General features: G+C 51.7%; 1 protein-coding gene across 1 annotated transcript in view; it reads right to left on the reverse strand.

Annotated features, from left to right (window-relative positions):
• LOC146866548 (E3 ubiquitin-protein ligase TRIM39-like) overlaps positions 1 to 18,715 on the reverse strand; it is a 72,835-nt gene extending 54,120 nt beyond the window's left edge. Inside the window, exons 1-2 of the mRNA XM_085636621.1 lie at positions 18,254 to 18,715; positions 11,682 to 11,777 (exon numbers count right to left, since the gene is read on the reverse strand). Coding sequence (XP_085492747.1) covers positions 11,682 to 11,777; positions 18,254 to 18,667 — 510 coding nt within the window. The 5' untranslated portion in view covers positions 18,668 to 18,715. The remainder of the gene's footprint in view (positions 1 to 11,681; positions 11,778 to 18,253) is intronic.
• Positions 18,716 to 19,347: the final 632 nt, after the last annotated feature.

Below are 19,347 nucleotides of genomic sequence, written 5' to 3' on the forward strand. Positions count from 1 at the left end.
ACCACGACAATTCTACAGGCAATGCCTAGGGCATTCAGGATCGCGGGCCCCTTAAGAATCCACCCCAGGTTATGAGGAAGGGGACCCACGGGAGGCGCGTGCAGTGCAAGTAGCTGCTATCGGGATCTCTTTTACAGCCTATGGAGAATTTCGCGGTTGGAAATAAACAGTTTAAAAATACTTCTAGCAGGAGTACAAAGTTAAAACTTTAGACTTAAGCTTTTGAGATGCCCACAACCACAAGAGTACCGAGGTACCACTGTTACCTGCCCCAGGGAAGCCGGGTGCATAGGTCGTTTCTGCTGTCGGGTCGCGGGCTGATTTTCAATGGGAAAATAGTCAAAAGTTCTGCTAGCCAAAAGCGTTGATGATGCCGTGAAGATCAAAGATGTGAAGAATGTAGAGAAGAACCTGAAAGCAGAGGGGACAGAGTCTGGGTCACGGCAAAGTGACCAGGAGGCTCAAAGCAAAGAGCCCTTCGACGTCCCACGTCGGATGAGGGTCGCTGCGGTGTTAGTGTCCGGATTGGATCCACTAAGCCTTGGCAACCGCAACCCACGAAGAATAAACAAATCTGCTACAGTGCAAACCCACGAGGTCTGGGAGAGGTCTCCTTCGGGGAGACTGGAGAGCAGGCCTGGAGCAACCAGGGGAACTCTTGTTTTCAAAGATAGACCTCCGCTAGGGCCCACAAGTCGAGAGACAAGGGACCGCGGGAGGCGGCAATTTGGCGTGTCTGAGACCGGCCTCGTGGCGTGGGCCCTCCCGACCAGCAAGTTACACTACAACCACGCCGAACCTCGTGGACACGGCCTCCCGGCTTCCGTGGACCAACATCCCGAGGGCCGACCAGATCCCCAACACGCATGCCCGGCCGAGGGAGAACGAAACCCCCCCCAAACCAGACCGAGAGGCGCCGACCCTGTCACACCTCTGGTCTCTCCCCCGAGGGAGGTTTCGATCGACCACCAGGCCCCCGGTGAGCGGGCGCCTCGCCTGCTGAGTGTCTGGAGTCCCTCCCAGACCCACCTGAACAGATCAAGGGGCCGAGCGACAGGAAACCCGGACACACCGCCCCCCAGGCACCAGACCCCTCTCCGCGAGGACTCCGGACTTCAAAGAGGAGGGGGAGTATAACAAGGGGGGCTTAAGGGACGAGAGGCAGAGAAGACCTGGACTGACGAGAGCCTGCGGACTTGGTCGCGGCTCGATCGCTCCCCGAACAGAAGAACGCTACCCGAACTCTGAACCATCTGAGCCCTGCTGGCGCTGGCGCGGCTCCCCGAACTCTGAACCATCTGAGCCCTGCTGACGCTGTCGCGGCTCCCCGAACTCTGAACCATCTGAGCCCTGCTGACGCTGTCGCGGCTCCCCGAACTCTGAACCATCTGAGCCCTGCTGACGCTGTCGCGGCTCCCCGAACTCTGAACCATCTGAGCCCTGCTGACGCTGTCGCGGCTCCCCGAACTCTGAACCATCTGAGCCCTGCTGACGCCGTCGCGGCTCCCTGAACTAAAACCCTCCGGTGCCTGCTGAGTGACTCGCGGCCCGCTCCTCCAAGAAAATCGGCAGAGATCGCCGAAAGACGCAACATCCCCTCAGCTCGAGGATTGAGAGCTGGGCGCCGGATACCTCGCAGAGACATTGATTGAAAGACTGTCCCGCTACTCCTTTTCCCTCCATCATAAGATCGCTGCCGCTTGTGGCATTAATCCTGCACCTGCCTGCCGGATCATAAAGATCCCTGATAACCACCGATAAAAGCTTATTATCTTGCAACGATTACTGTGTGGTGTCCCTCTATCCGCAGAAGAGAGAAGCGTAGCGCGTGCGATCCTAGGTGCGAGACCCTTCCAGGAAGGGCCTCCCTGCTCTTGCTCGGCCTAACTGGGAAAGGTGGGCCTCAGGGTGGTCAGGAACACATTCCGCAGCCTCCCCGGGGAACGCCTTCCAACATTTGGTGGCAGGCGACGGGATCCGAGCCAACACCTAGAGATCGTGCAGTAGACGGTATACGCATCACCAAGAAGGATGGAAGGAGAAACTTCCCTAGGTGCCGCAGGCACCAACCCGAGCACGGCATTCCAAAAAGACCAGTTAGAATCTTATACACACCGAGAACTGAAACAATTTTGCAAAGACTTTGGAATCGCTACCACCGGACTAAGCACAAAAGAGGACTTCCAGGGGGCATTAAAAACCTGGGTCGAGGCAGAAACTCCCCGGACACAAACAGAAGGAGAACCTCCCAACGAACCACGAAGCAACCCGGGGATGAACGGCGCCCCCGAGAGGGGCCTATCCCCAGAGGAACTAGCGGACCGAGAAAGAGATCGCAACCACGAACTAGAACTAGCAAAATTAAAAATCGAAGGAGAGCTAAAGCTGGCTGAGAAAAAACTGGTGGTGGAACAGTTACGCCTACAAGGAGAACTAGAGGAAAAGAAACGACAGAGAGAACACGACGAGAAAAAACTCCAACTAGAGCACGAACGTAGCCTAAAAGAAATCGAGCTCAAGGCTAAGAAGGGCAGAGGCCCGACCCTCGGAAACCCAACCCATCTCCTCCACCGTGGAACCAAAGGTCCACATCCCCAAAGATGTGGTGAAAGAATACTATAAGAACGACGATATTCAGCAATGGTTCAAGGCCTACGAAGTCGCCATGACCTCCCATCGAGTCCCGCAGAAGGACTGGGGGGCTGGGCTGTGGGGCCGGTTCCTGAGCGAGGGGAGAGATACCCTGCTGGACCTGCCCTCCACCGTGATGAACTCCTACAGTCACATGAAAGAGGCTCTAGTAGCCAGATATGGGCTCACCCCTGAAATGTACCGGCAACGGTTTAGAGACTGCAAAAAGATACCCGGTACCACCTGGGTGGAGTATGTGAACTTCTACAGCCGGGCCTTGGACGGATGGATCAAGGGCAGCAAGGTCTCCACCTTCGAGGAGCTGTTCGACATAATCGCATGGGAACACTTATCCGCGAATTGCTTCGTAGAGCTGCGCCAGCACCTCCTGGACAGCAAACTCACAGACCCTCGAAAACTGGCCGTCGAGGCTGACCGATGGGTGAACACCCGGGCCTCCCGGGGCCCCGTGGGGGACTACGGTCGCCACAGTCAGGGACCCCCCCGCCAGAGGGGCGGAGGGAATCAAGGCCGGCAAAGGGAGCTTCCGGGGGGATCCCCGCTCAGCCCTCCCAGAGGACAATCTCCGCCCTTTCCAGCTCCACCTCCGGCCAGCACCGGGCCACCAGGGAGGCCGGGGCCCCGAGTGAGGATCACCTGCTTCCGCTGCCAACAGACCGGACACTATGCCAGCGACCCCCAGTGTCCCCTGTACCAGCGGTCCACCACAACAACCCCGCCGACTCGACAGATGGCCTCCGTAGCCCTGGGGGAAGAGATAGAAGACTCCGAAGAATGGGAACCAGCCGCCATGGCCTTGGTCTCCCTAGGGGATCGAGAGATGGTCCCCGGAACGTCCCTGCCCGCCAACACGAAGAAGTACCGACAGCAGGTGACGGTCAACGGTCACCGCATCGAGGGCCTCCGGGACACGGGGGCGAGTGTCACGGCGGTTCATTGTCACCTGATCTCCGAGGATCAGATCCTGCCTGGCGCCTTTTGTCCCGTCATATCATCAGACAATTCCGAGAGCCTCTGTCGGATGGCCCTAGTCCCCTTCGAATGGGGGGGAGTCACCGGCAAGTTAAAAGTGGCGGTCCGAACCTCCCAGCCCGTGGACTGCCTCCTGGGCAATGACCTTGAGAACTCCCCGTGGGGACAAGTGGAACGAAGAGCCCACCTCGAGATGATGGGCCTCCCCGAGTGGGTATGCGCCACCACTCGCTCAATGACTCTCCGGGCACCTCCCTCCGAGGGGGAAGAGCCCATGCCGCTAGACACCGCCACCACCCCCGAGATCCAGAATACACCACCAGAGGCCAACGACCCCCTTCTGGACGAACCGACCGCTCCCAACGAAGGGTTAGTGCCTTCCGACCCCGAAGCCCTGACACACCTCGAGGACCTGCCCGAACTGGCCCAGTGGCCCTGCGAAGGGGGCCCCTCCCATGAAGAATTCTGCCAAGAACAATCCACCTGCCCATCCCTCATCGGACCCCGACAACAGGCCGAGGCCCAAGCAGCAGGCGACCAGACTGGCACCCACTGGGTATACTGGGAGGACGGCCTCCTGTACAGCGAACAGAAGTCGGCCGAGTTGGGATCGGCCCGGGTACTAGTGGTACCCCTACGCTTCCGAAGTCTCCTCCTGGGCCTGGCCCATGATGTACCCCTGGCCGGACACTTAGGCCAAGATAAGACCTACCAACGGCTTGTCACCCACTTCTATTGGTCCAAGATGCGAGCAAATGTGGAGGCCCACTGCAAATCCTGCCCCACGTGCCAGGCCTGCGGAAAGAGTGGGGGCAAGCGCAAGGCTCCGCTCCAGCCCTTCCCCGTCGTCAGTACCCCTTTTGAGCGGGTAGGAATCGACATTGTGGGACCGCTGGACCCCAAGACCGCCCAGGGCCACCGGTTCATTCTCGTCTTAGTGGATCATGCCACCCGTTACCCCGAGGCCATCCCTCTCCGCACCGTGACGGCCCCCGTGGTGGGCCGGGCCTTGATGGGGATCTTCTCCCGCATGGGGTTCCCCCGCGAAGTCGTGAGTGACCGGGGTACGAACTTAATCTCCCGTTATATGAAATCCCTCTGGCAGCAGTATCGTACAAATTCACCACCCCGTACCACCCCCAAGGAAACGGACTAGTCGAGCGCTTTAACAAAACGCTGAAAGGAATGATCATGGGCCTCGAGGAACCCCTACGCCGGAGGTGGGACGTCCTCCTCCCATATCTCCTGTTCGCCTACCGGGAGGTTCCCCAAAAATCCCTGGGGTTCAGCCCATTCGAACTATTATATGGACACCCCGTCCGAGGACCCCTGAGCCTGGTCAAGGAGGGGTGGGAAACAACCCCCCGGGGGACCCCTCCGGACGTGTTCCGATACATCTTGGCGCTCCGCAACCAGACCCGAAAATTCAGGGAACTCGCAGAAGCAAACCTCGAGGCCAGTCAAGAAGAAATGAAGCGCTGGTATGACCAGAATGCTACGCTGGTCGAGTTTCAGCCGGGCCAACAAGTCTGGGTCATGGCCCCGGTGAGACCCTGCGCTCTCCAAGATAAATGGACTGGGCCCTTCAAGGTGGTCGAGCGGAAGAGCCGAGTCACATATCTCATCGATTTGCAGTCCCCGCGGAACCCCCTCCGGGTTCTCCACGTGAACCGCCTCAAGCCCCACTTTGTGCGGACCGAATTAATTCTACTCCTGGCCACCGACGATGGGGCCGAAGAAGACACCGAGCCCCTTCCAGACCCCCTGGGGGCGAAGGAAACCGATGGATCCGTGGAGGGAGTGAGACTGTCGACCGCCCTCACAGCCCAACAGACCGACGACTGCCGCCAGCTACTAGGGCAGTTCGCGGATCTCTTCTCCCTGACCCCCGGGGTCACCAGCTGGTGTGTCCACGACGTGGACACCGGAGACAGCCCGCCAGTGAGACATCGGGCCTACCGGGTCCCTGATCGGGTCCGGACCTGCATCCAGACCGAGGTGGCAAAGATGTTAGACCTCGGGGTGATTGAACCCTCCGACAGCCCCTGGGCCAGCCCGGTAGTCCTGGTTCCGAAAGCGACTACCCCGGGTGTTGCCCCCGAACTGAGGTTTTGCGTTGACTACCGAGGCCTCAATGCGGTCACCCGAGCAGACGCCCACCCTATCCCCCGTGCCGACGAACTCATTGACCGCCTTGGGGCCGCCCGCTACCTCAGCACCTTCGACCTGACCAGTGGGTACTGGCAGATTGCCCTCACCGAGGGAGCCAAGGAGCGCTCCGCCTTCTCCGCCCCGGATGGGCACTACCGCTTTAGGGTGATGCCGTTCGGAATGAAAAATGCCCCGGCCACCTTCCAGCGGCTGGTGAACAGGGTCCTGTCCGGACTAGAAGGGTTCAGCGCAGCATACCTCGACGACATAGCGGTCTTCAGCTCCCAATGGACCGAGCACCTCCAGCACCTCCGTCATGTCCTGCTGGCTCTGCGCCGAGCCGGCCTCACCGTCAAAGCTAGCAAATGCCAAATTGGGCACGGCTCCGTAACCTATCTGGGGCACCAGGTGGGGAGTGGGCAGGTCGCCCCCCTCCAGCCAAAGATCGACGCCATCTTGTCCTGGGAACCCCCTGCAACCCAAACGGAAGTCCGGGCCTTCCTGGGCCTCACCGGCTACTACCAAAGGTTTATTAAAAACTATGGCAGCATCGCAGGCCCTCTCACAGAACTAACCTCCAAAAAACACCCCAAGAAAATACTCTGGACTCCCTCCTGCCAGAAGGCGTTCGACACCCTAAAGGCCGCAATGTGCGCGGCTCCAGTGCTCAAAGCACCCGACTACGGCCAGGAGTTTGTGGTCCAGACGGACGCATCGGAACACGGCATCGGGGCAGTCCTCTCACAGTACGACGACAAAGGCATAGATCAGCCCATAGCCTTCATCAGCCGAAGGTTACTGCCCCGGGAACAGCGGTGGAGCACAATTGAACGAGAGACGTTCGCAGTAGTCTGGGCCCTCAAAAAGCTACGGCCCTACCTGTTCGGAGCACACTTCCGAGTGCAAACAGATCATCGACCCCTGCGGTGGTTGATGCAGATGCGAGGGGAAAACCCCAAGCTGCTACGCTGGTCCATCTCTCTCCAGGGGATGGATTTCACTGTGGAACATCGCCCGGGGACTGACCACGCCAACGTGGACGGCCTGTCCCGATTCTTCCGCTTCAGCGAGGAGAACTCCCAAGTGGATGGGAAGTTCTCCCCGCCTTTCAGCTGGGGGGGGCACGTGTGAGACCGGCCTCGTGGCGTGGGCCCTCCCGACCAGCAAGTTACACTACAACCACGCCGAACCTCGTGGACACGGCCTCCCGGCTTCCGTGGACCAACATCCCGAGGGCCGACCAGATCCCCAACACGCATGCCCGGACGAGGGAGAACGAAACCCCCCCCCCCAAACCAGACCGAGAGCCGCCGACCCTGTCACACCTCTGGTCTCTCCCCCGAGGGAGGTTTCGATCGACCACCAGGCCCCCGGTGAGCAGGCGCCTCACCTGCTGAGTGTCTGGAGTCCCTCCCAGACCCACCTGAACAGATCAAGGGGCCGAGCGACAGGAAACCCCGACACACCGCCCCCCAGGCACCAGACCCCTCTCCGCGAGGACTCCGGACTTCAAAGAGGAGGGGGAGTATAACAAGGGGGGCTGAAGGGACGAGAGGCAGAGAAGACCTGGACTGACGAGAGCCTGCGGACTTGGTCGCGGCTCGATCGCTCCCCGAACAGAAGAACGCTACCCGAACTCTGAACCATCTGAGCCCTGCTGACGCTGTCGCGGCTCCCTGAACTCTGAACCATCTGAGCCCTGCTGACGCTGTCGCGGCTCCCCGAACTCTGAACCATCTGAGCCCTGCTGACGCTGTCGCGGCTCCCCGAACTCTGAACCATCTGAGCCCTGCTGACGCTGTCGCGGCTCCCCAAACTCTGAACCATCTGAGCCCTGCTGACGCCGTCGCGGCTCCCTGAACTAAAACCCTCCGGTGCCTGCTGAGTGACTCGCGGCCCGCTCCTCCAAGAAAATCGGCAGAGATCGCCGAAAGACGCAACATCCCCTCAGCTCGAGGATTGAGAGCTGGGCGCCGGATACCTCGCAGAGACATTGATTGAAAGACTGTCCCGCTACCCCTTTTCCCTCCATCATAAGATCGCTGCCGCTTGTGGCATTAATCCTGCACCTGCCTGCCGGATTATAAAGATCCCTGATAACCACCGATAAAAGCTTATTATCTTGCAACGATTACTGTGTGGTGTCCCTCTATCCGCAGAAGAGAGAAGCGTAGCGCGTGCCATCCTAGGTGCGAGACCCTTCCAGGAAGGGCCTCCCTGCTCTTGCTCGGCCTAACTGGGAAAGGTGGGCCTCAGGGTGGTCAGGAACACATTCCGCAGCCTCCCCGGGGAACGCCTTCCAACAGCGTGCGTAAAAGGGCACCCACGGGCCACCGGAGGGGGCTAGGGCGCTGGTCTTTGGCACAATTGCTGTAGAGTGGTTGGCTCGTAAACGGGCCAAAGCACAACTTCCCCACTGGTCAGGGTCGTGTGCTACGCAAGAGGTGGCCGGTGTCTCGGGGTATTGGGGATCTCAGCACCCACGCGGTCCACGGTGCCCAAACTCCTTGAGCACACTCACTGGCCTCTGGGATGCGCTGGAAACCCACCTCAAGGTTTCTGGAAGTCGTCAAAGTTCGTGAGAGCCGCGAAGTTCCAACCGGGTCACTTGCAGTGTTTTAGATGCCTGCCAAGCAGGGGGATAACTCCTTTATCCCAAGGGAGATTTCTTCAGTCAGCTGGACAGCAGCTTGTCGAAGGTCGGTTCTGTGAAGTTCCAAATTAATCTGAGGCTCTGGGGCCACGTTATTCACCTTTATCCCCAAGATTAGGGGAGTGTCCAGAGTAGTGTCCACCAATGAATGGTGAGGTGGGAAAGGGTGGCTACACCCTCTCCCCTTTGTGTGTTTCCCACCTGGGTGAGGGGCAGGATGCCCCTGAACCGGTTCCAAGCGGTGTATGCAGAATGAAGCTTCTGCAGCTGCCTACGTGCAACTCTGAAAAGACTTTTGGTGCACCCACCCTGTTCCAATCCACATTATCCTGTCTAGGGAGATGCTAGCACCTCCCTGCCACAGGAGCCCTATTGTCCAGCTGGCGAGGCTGGGGTTTTCCCCAGCAACAGCCAGCCAGGGTCGTGTAGGTGGCGGGTAGTAGCCATTTTGTGAAACTTGTGCACTTTTAAATTGGTGTCTAAATTCTGCCGCTTTTCCCATATCGCCCCTCTAGCAGGGGGGAATCGTACCCTCATGCCCATGGCTGGACTGGGGGTATGATTCCTACATGTTTGACACCAAACACGATATGGTTCTGTGTAGCCATTCTCAAGTCATCGCGATATCGCGATAGACTTATAATGCGGTTAAGAGTATATGGTATGGCTACACTACAAACAACCCAGCAATGATTTTACGAAGGTTGCAGAGAGGCCCTACTCATGTAGGAGTCCCCCCTCACACATACCTCAGCACCCTGCCTTGTAGGATTACCAAGGCCTGCTATAGGGGTGACCTATGAGAGTATATGTGTTGTAATGGGGTGGGATATAGGATACCTATATCCCTGTAAGGGGTGCTAGCACCACCTTACCCAGACTACAGTAGTGGTCTGGTGGTGTCAGTTTGTATGGCTGTCCCAGGGTGGCACAATAAGTGCTGCAGCCCTGGTAGGCCTACTGAGGGACCCATGCCCATAGGTACCTAGGGTACCATCTACAAGGGACTGGCAGGGCATCCTCAGCATCCAATTAGTTTGTACCTAGGGTACTCCACATTAGTTTTAGGGAGAAAGCAGATAGGCTGGGGTCCTGGATAGCAGGATCCCAGCCAGACTAGTCAAAAACCACTCAAATACCAGGCAAAAAGTTGGGGGCAACCATTAATCAGATTCCACCTTCCTACACTGTGGCTTAGAGCAGGAGCCTGTGTGTTGTCAGGTGAGGTATGTCACACTGTAGCTAGGAGCCTGTGTGTTATCAGGTGAGGTATGTCACACTGTAGCTTAGAGCTGGAGCCTGTGTGTTGTCAGGTGAGGTATGTCACACTGTAGCTTAGAGCAGGAGCCTGTGTGTTGCCAGGTGAGGTATGTCACACTGTAGCTTAGAGCAGGAGCCTGTGTGTTATCAGGTGAGGTATGTCACACTGTAGCTAGGAGCCTGTGGTGAGCAAAAGAAAGATGGATTTAAGCCCAGGTGTCTGTACTGGGGTGAATGTATGGCATTGCTCTGCATTCTGTCCATCAACTGTTGTTTTTGCATTTGTCACTAGTATACAGGTAGAGGGTTTTGCTATTTTGCTGCTCCTGTGCTGTGCCACTAGTATACAGGTTGACGGTTGTGCCCATGTGCTATGCCACTGGTATAAAGGTAGAGGATTGGCCCCCTGTGCTGTTTCTCCAGTAGAAAGGTAGACGGTTGTGCTCCTGAGCAGTGTCACTAGTATACCGTTAAAGGGGTGCGCTCCTGTGGTGCACCACAAGTATACAGCTAGAGTCTTGTGCTTCTGTGCTGTCGCTAGTATATTGATACAGTGTGGTAATAGAAATCAGTGTATGGTGAGAGTCCAAGTATTGGGGCCAGTGGCATCCATTTTGTATCCCTCTGGTTTAGATGGAGGGTGGATACATCTTCCAAAGACAATGGAAGTGCATTGGCTGCATTCCTGTGTCTTGAGGTTGGAGATCCAGGCATAAAATATGACCGATTAAATAGACTGTTGCAGGAAAACCTTGCAATGAAGATTGAGCAGAACAGAGAATGTCCAAGGTTAGTGGCTGATGATGTATAAACAACATCGGAGCACAATTACATTACTAAATCCTTGGTTTAGGAAGAGTCTTACACCGTGCTTGCTCGATGGGTGGATAGATAACTCCAGATCCATGCATACACATACGATCAGAGGTACACATTCATACAGATGCACACATTAAGGTGCACACTCACATACAAATGCTTGTACAAACTCACAGAGGGAAATCTTCACTCCATTCATACACAGGCTCACAGATATACCCATGCGTGCACATACTTACATGCAGATGCATTTAAAATCTCACAGATTTATAACTCCAGACCCACGCATACACAAACTCACAGAGGCACAAACTCATACAGATGCGCACATAAATGTGTGCACTCACACAAATATCCATAGACAGTTGTACAACACAGATGAACATCTCCAGACCGTGCATACACAAACCCCGCAAATTCACACTCTCACATTGGCACACCCATACATATACATACGAACACAGAGAAGCTTACATAATCTTAATGATGTATAACTCCTGACTTATGAATACACAAGCTCACAGACGCACACACACATACAGATGCACATGCATTTGCAAACTCACAAATACCACCAGACTTTGCGATATGAAAACCCCTAGACAGGCATTCAAATATGCAAGTACAAACCCACAACCAATAAATCCAAACTAAAGCATACCCAACCTTCAAACACACATGTGAGCACATGCATCTATGACTCACAATATATACATGCATACACAGAAAATTCATCCATGCCCACAAAAACACACAAATATAGAGATGTGCAGACATGCATGCACTCCCATGAATAACTCCAGGACCATCCATACGGGAACACCTAAGCATGAACATGCATGCATGCACACGTACACATGCACACACACACCGGTACATATTTACAGCAAAATAACGCCACACCTGTGCACATATACACTAACACGCACTATGTAAATATGTAGGTGCTATCTTAAGGTCAGAAAGTAATTCTTGTTTTTATTTATTTTAGGATGGACCCTTGCAGATTTCAGCCCCAATATCCAAGCACAGTGACTCTGGTCAGAAGATTTATCAGGTGGAAACCTTGTCGCAGTCTGTAGGGTCACTCATCAGGCTCTGTGTGTCCTTACAAAGACATGGGCACAGACATATACAGACACACAGAGACACAGCACTCACTGCAGCCTCTCACCCTCATGGTTTTATATTGTTCCTCTTCCTTGACTTTGGACTCCAGAATATATTCCTCCTCTATCTTCAGAAGACGCAGCCACTCTTGAAGTTTTACCTGCAGAGATGAGAGTGCAAGAAATAAGTGTAGATCTGTAGAGTGCGGTCTTACTTACAGAAAAGAGTCACTAGAGTTTCTGCCCCATGTGCGCAGACTGTACGTGCCAGTCATACATTAATATTGTGAGTACCACTCAAACATATCCAGATTGTAAGTACCAGTCGCACAAATCAGGATTGTAAGCACCAGCCCCAAGTATCACCGCCAAGGAGACAGACCACGGTGTCACTTCTTTGGACCTGTTCTTGCCTAAAAGGACCTGAAATCCTGTTCCATGCAAACTACCTTCATCACTGGCACTTACTTGTACTTGATAAAGACACTGGGCTCGAATCAGAAAGGTAAACTTAGACTTATGGTCTAAACTTAGACCAAACGTCTAAGGTTATGACTTTGGGAATTCACAAAGGGCATTTACAGGTACCATCTTTTAGTCCGCACTCGGATTGTTTGTGAATTCCCAGAGTTGTAAACGTAGACGTTTGGCCTAAGTTTAGACCATATTATAATACAACAAGGGCACCCAAGAAAGGTCGACCAGGGACCCTGGGAGTGAATTATTTTGAACAACAACGGTCCCTCGAGAGTTCAAGATAAGAAGGCGGAATGAATATAGACTCAATCAGTACTATATTGAAGAGACTTGTCCAGCCGGACAGAGGTCAAATATTTACTTATAAGTAGATAAACAAACATTTAAACATTAGTACATAAAGTGGGACACAAGCCAGTGTCCTGTTCGACCAACCTGGAAGGAATGCAAGACAAAACAAAGCAACAGGAGGCTCAGGCAAAGCTCATGGTTTGTTATGAGGAAACAGTAAACAATTTCAAGGAAACAAATCGCGTAGAACACCTTTACACTTTCAAATAAAATATTTAGGGCGTATAAGGTGTTAATAAAGAGTCGACGGCGTTTCGATCCATTGGGGGCATACACGGATCATCATCAGGACAACGGGTATTATGCCTGTTTATCTACTTATAAGTAAATATTTGACCTCTGTCCGGGCTGGACAAGTCTCTTCAATATAGTACTGATTGAGTCTATATTTATTCCGCCGTCTTATCTTGAACTCTCGAGGGACCGTTGTTGTTCAAAATAACTAAGTTTAGACCAAACATCTAAGTTTACCTTCGTGTATCGGGGCCCACTGTGCATACTTTAAGCCTAACTGCATGGAAACATTTAGACTTGGCAATTTGTTTTTTAACAAAGGGGGAGATGGGGAGCAGAGATTGTTTTTTAACAAAGGGGAGGTTTCTTGTGAGTTAGAAATGGCGGGACCCTTTTGGCTTCAGATGGACTCCATACACTTAGACATGAATGTTCGAATGCAGGGAAAGGGAGACAGGTTTGGAACGTTGAGTTCGCGTTTACACACTGATGAATAAAGGCGTGTAAATCTACCCTCAATGTGTGGCGTAGGCTTTTGCCCAGCCTGGGGAGAATGGTACACACAGGACATTCTGACCCTCACTCTTAGTAACTCTGCCATACCCAACTCTTTCAAGATCCACTCCTGCCACTTCCCTCTATCAATCTCCAAAATAGCATCCTTTTAACTCATCTACAGACGACCCGGACCAAGCAAGCACTTAATAGAAGAAACTTCAGACGTCAGCTCTGCCTCCATTTAATGCAGTCACCCACATTCCTCAGAGACTTCCAACCCCCTTGCAACTCCAATACAAAATGCATGAAGGAATCCTTCTGCACACTACTCAACACACTGGAAATAACAGAACTCATCAACAACCCAACACAAAGGCAACATGTCAGATCACTTTCTATCAGCGTCTCATAATAGCTGCACCCAATTAGAAGAAAAATATCCCTCCACTCCATCCAACAGTCTTCTGAAACATGCCAGAACACTTCAGCCCTCCAGAGATGGCGGAGTGTGAAAACCGGAGAAGTCAAACACCCTACTAAAAACACAAACTGCAGATCCTTCACCATAGCAGCTAAATTCTTTTTCTACAAAACCACCATCAGTGAGGCAATCAACATGTGAAGAACTCTCTTCAAGCTGTCAAACACTGAACCAAACCTCTCTCAGAACCCACAGTCTCTGCATCAGTCGAGAAATACAATGCCATCAAACTCTTCTTCACCAAGATCAACATATCATATCTAACGTTGTTGCCACTTCCACAATCCCTCCACTTTAAACCATCCCCCATTGCCACACCCGTCAATGGATCTTCTTCTATCCAGTCTCGTACATGGGTCTCCCCAATATCCTAAACTTTAGTCTAGAGAACCTTTGATCATAAGAAGACCTTTCCTTCATCTATCATCAAAATGCACCACATTGTCAGCATCTCCTTCAGCCAAGGAACACTCTCAGACATTCTTAAGATCTTTCCACTGCAAAAATAGCCATCCCTGGGCCCGGCCGACCTCACAGAAGTCTAACCTATTACCTACCTTTCATTTGTAGGGAAGATCAACAAGAAAGCAGTTGCCACACTCTACAGGAGCACATCAGCAAGAGTAATCTTCTACAGGAGGACCAATCTGTCTTCATGCCACGCTGCAGCCCTGACACAGCCACACTCCAAGTAGTCGACAACACCCTCCTCGTCAACGACAAGAAAAGCTCTCAACCTTATGGTCCTGTTCCTGGACCTCTCTGTAGCCTTCGACACAGACGATCATCCAGCTCTGATCAATACCTTGAAAAAATGAGTGAGATTTTCAGGCACTGTCTATAAATAGTTCACATCCTACATCACCAACTGGAATCCGTTCATGCAAATAGGTTCCACAAGATCACAGAAATTCCCTGTCTCCAGCGGAGTACCTCAGGGTTCTATTCTTTCTCCCATCATCTTTAACCTCTACACGGAATTTCTCGGATCCATTCTTACAGACAGTAGCATCAAGATCCATCAGAATGCAGATGATGCGCAACTCTACCTTAAATATCCTCACCCAACCACATCCTTAAATTCTGCCCTGATCTCATCCAGTCTTGGATGTCCACTAATGTATTAAACTTAAACGCCACAAAGACTGAGCTCTTCCTGTAAGCCGCTAGCTCCGAACAGACCCAGATTTTAGCCTGGCTCTCCAACGAACACGTATCAGTCTTTACTCCCACCCTCGACACAGACCTCTCATTCAAGCAACACACTGAATGAACAACAATGAATGCCAAGAAAGCTCGATTGCAATGTCCTCTCTTGAGGAGGTTGTTTATCCTGGAAGATGACTTCAGAACAAACGTACAAGGCCTTGCCCATGGGGCTAGAGACAAGGCCCTGGTCAACAGTCTCTCCAACACCACCCTAGCACCCCTGAAAGGCAGCACACATAAAGCAGCGCAGCTCATCAAGGACTTGAAGAAATCACCGCGACATTAAAAGACCTACACTGACTCCCCCTTCCAGGCCAAGATCATTTTTATCACTTATAAAGCGCTCAACAACAAGACTCTGCGCATCTGGCAACCAACTATACACGTTCAAGGAACAACATCAGACCAGGAGCGTGGATATTCAAGAGGTTATAATCTGGTAAACCAAGCTGCTTTACATTCCTTCAAGACTTAGCCTTAAGGCTGCTCTCCACAGCTACCACCAGGATAGCTTTCAATAAAGGTTGTCTTTAACCTAATCATCAATAAGGGTCGTTTGGACTGGTGCAAGGTGTCCACTATAACTAGTGGACAGCATATACCAGGCCATCTTCTCACATGCCACATCCTGCATTACTGCACCTCTTCTGCTGTATTTTATGTCCATGTGAGCACATGTGTCACACCCTGCATTACTGCACCTCTTCTGCTGTGTCTGTGCCCATGTGAGCCCGTGTGCCACAACTTGCATTGCTGCACCTCTTCTTCTGTGTTTGATGTCCATGTGGGCCCTTGTGCCATTTTGGAAGATGGAATCTGACTGCATGGTTACCCCCATTTTTTCCTGGTGTTTTGCTGGTTTTTGACTAGTCTGACTGGGATCCTGCATGCAGGACCCCAGTTTATTTGCTTTCTCCCTAAATTGGTTGTGCATATACTTTAGGTACACTCCAGATTGGATTCTGGGGAACCCTTATAAGTCCCTAGTATATGGTATACTATGTACCCAGGGCATAGGTACCCCAGAGGCCTCCCAGGGGCTGCAGCATGTATTATGCCACCCCTCAGAGACCATTTAAAATGACACCACATTTGTTTTTCATCCAAATGCTCCCTAATCCATATTTAATTATTGTGTCGCATCGTATTTATGCTTGGCATTATCGAAAAGGAGGCTAGCGAGGCATTAGATTGTTTTTATTGAACATTGCACTAAAAAGCACTTCATAACAACTGACTGCGGGAAGACAGGTATCCTAGGCCCTCAATATGTTTTAGATGAAATATTGGATAATGTGAGATATTGCGTCTAATGTATTGGTACTGTTTACAAAAGTTACTGTTAGCTCTTTATATGGCATCTTGCGTATTTGCACAAAGCACATTATGAGTTATTAACTTTTTGATGTTTTAACCGTATCGTTGGTGATGTATTTCTCCTTTTAATTATGAACATGTGTATTATGCTGTGCTTTTATGATCTTGCTGCTTAAGATCGAATAAAGTTACGAATTGAATTGACAACACAGGTCTGCTACAGCAGCCTGTGTAAGATGGTGCATGCACTCCTTACTTAGATATAGGTTCACTATATCTATCCTAATCACAGCACATATAAACCTATCAGTCACCCCTACGGCAGGCCTTATCAATACTGAAGGCAGGTTGCTGTGTTTTATGTGAGAGGGTGCCCATGCATGAGCAGAGCCCGTCTGCAGCCTTCGGAACCTATATTCCAGGGTTGTTTGTGATGCAGCCAACCATATATACTTAAGTGCATTATAACCTTGCGGTAAATGCTAACTTTAAAACGGCTGCATGGAAACATGTCGTGTTTGGTGTCAAATACCTTGGAATCATACCTCCACACCAGTAACTGGTGTGGAGGTATGATTCCACCATCCTAGAGGGAGAAATATGACAACACCGGTACACCCGGTACCAGCTTTCTTGGCCCTGGCATCACAAAATGGATGCTGCCAGCCACAGACACGAGTCTGCCCTCCTGCTGCTGGATGATACTCCGGCAGCGGAAGGCTTGACAATAGGTTTCCGGTCACAGGGAGGTGTGACCACCTTCCAGACAGGCTTTAGTGTATTGGGGCTGGGTGGGTGCACTCAAAGGGGCAGATTTATATCAGACTTGCGCCACTTTTACGCCGCCGTTGCGTCACTTTTGTGACGCAGCGGCGGCGTAAAACCTGCGCCATGTTGCGCCCCATTCACATCGTGACGCATCTATGGAGATGCGTCACGGTGTAAAGCCCTGCGCCACATGAAACCTGCGTCAGGTTTCATGTGGGCGTTTCTACTCAGGGGGGGGCGTTCCGTCGCAGGAACGCCCCTGAAAAATGACTCAGTGAAATCTATAAGATTTCACTGAGTCACTTTCCCAATGCTGATGCGTCAAAACCCTGCGCCTGCTTGAAGCAGGCGTAAGGCTTGACGCACCATGTTAGGGATAGGGTAGGTTGGAACAGTGCTGGAGTTGCGTCACGCTTGCGACGCAACTTCAGCACTGCGCCAACCTTACGCCGGCAGATGCATCACATATCTGCTTGTAACATGTGCATCCACGTGTGAATCGTGAACATCCACAGACATGCGTTGTGCTCCTCTGCAGCTCCTTTCTCTGCAGAACGTACAGTGTCTTCACTTGTCAATCTTGGACACCTACACACATACCTTATGTTGATCTTACAGAATGTCTTCACTTGTGAATCCTGAACATCAACACACATACCTTATGATGATCTTACAGAATGTCTTCACTTGTGAATCCTGAACATCAACACACATACCTTGTGCTCCTCTGCAGCTTGCAGCTTTTTCCTCTGTGGAACTTACAGTGTCTTCATTTGTGTCTTCATTTGTGAATCCTGAACACCCAGATACAATCCGTGCACAGACCTACGGGTGCACTATGATCCATAAACATTCACGCGTACGTCTAGAGCTCTTTAGCAGCCTCCTCTATGGACTCTCGGGTGCCTTTTAACTCCCTGAACATCCCCAGACATACCCTGTTCTCTTATGCAGCTTCCTTAATGGCATACACAAGTTGGTTGACCAGATGACTCCATGCCACCGGGACACATTTCCTTTTCTGGGCTTTTGATTTAACAGATCAGGTCATTCTGGGACTTGTAGTCTTGGTTCATTTTACTTGACCCTGTTGCTTCAACACACCAGATAATAAAAATGATATGTAAAAGCTAAATCCAGGAATGGAAAAGTGGTGTCCCAGTGACATGGAGCAATCTGGCCACCCTATAAATAGGGTGACTCGTGATTTGTTAACACCGCGTACTGCGCTTGTGGTCTTTGACTGCCCCTTGGTGAGGCTCACCAAGTGATTTTGTGATCCCTGAACGCCTACAGACATACCTTGTACTCCTCTGCAGCCTCCTCTACAGGACTTGCCGAGTGAGTTCTATGGTCCTTGGACTCCCGGCAGACCCAGCATATCATCCTCTGATCCTCTGCACAGAACAGCCTCAGTTTCTCTTCATGTTTCTCACACAGATTCTCCTCCGGGGGCTTCACGGGGGGCAGATGAAGCTGTTTTAACATTTCCACCATGTTCCCCAGTTGCCTGTTGGGTCGGAGGCTTTTCCCAGAAGATATTTCCCTGCACTGTGGACAGGGGAAGTTTCCATCTCTTCCTTCCCAGCTCTGAGTGATGCAGGAGCGGCAGAAGTTGTGTCCACAATCGATCATCACCGGATCAGTAAAATATTCCAAACAGATGGAACAAGTGGCCTCTTCCTTTAGGTTCCCGAGCTGAGCTGCTGCCGCCATGATTCAGAAATGCAGGAGGAAGTGAACTTAAGTTTCATTTCTCTCTCTGTGTGAAGTGGGTGTGTCTGTGCGTCTGCCCCTCTCTGGCTGCACTGGGACTTCCGGGTTCATGTTACAGTCAGAACAGGGAACTGACTCCTCTGCTGCCTGTGCTCTGACTGGAAGTTTCCCTTCTTTCTCGGCTAAAATACCAGTGATTTTAGTTTTGTTTTCCGATTCTGTAAGTGCCAGGAGCGGTCACCTAAAGATGGATTTGTATAAAATCCTCCGAGTTAGTTTTAACCTGGCAATTCTGCGTCTGTTTGTTATAATATTTGTTTTAGAACTGGAATGACATCTGGAAAATAATTATGAAACAATTTCTTCATGCATTTGCTGTTTGGAAGGCTGAAAAATAACTGCTTTTCTCACTTCTTTACATGTAATAATTCATTATCGGGATCACTGGCATTACCCGCAATTGGAGGAGCAGTTTATACCGCAGGGTGGACTAAATTATACAGCGAGATGAGGCAAAATATGCGGCTTAACAGCAATCTGTGACCCCATGATTTCAATATCCTGCAATTTTATCCAACACAATCATTGTCTGAGCAGAGGTTTCACCTCATCAGTGCAGTTAAACTCCTCACTACAACTTTCATCAGGTGACCAGTGGAGCCTTGGAAAGGGGCTGCCAC

Source organism: Triturus cristatus, chromosome 2_1, assembly GCF_964204655.1.
Source record: "Triturus cristatus chromosome 2_1, aTriCri1.1, whole genome shotgun sequence".
Taxonomy (NCBI): Eukaryota; Metazoa; Chordata; class Amphibia; order Caudata; family Salamandridae; genus Triturus; species Triturus cristatus.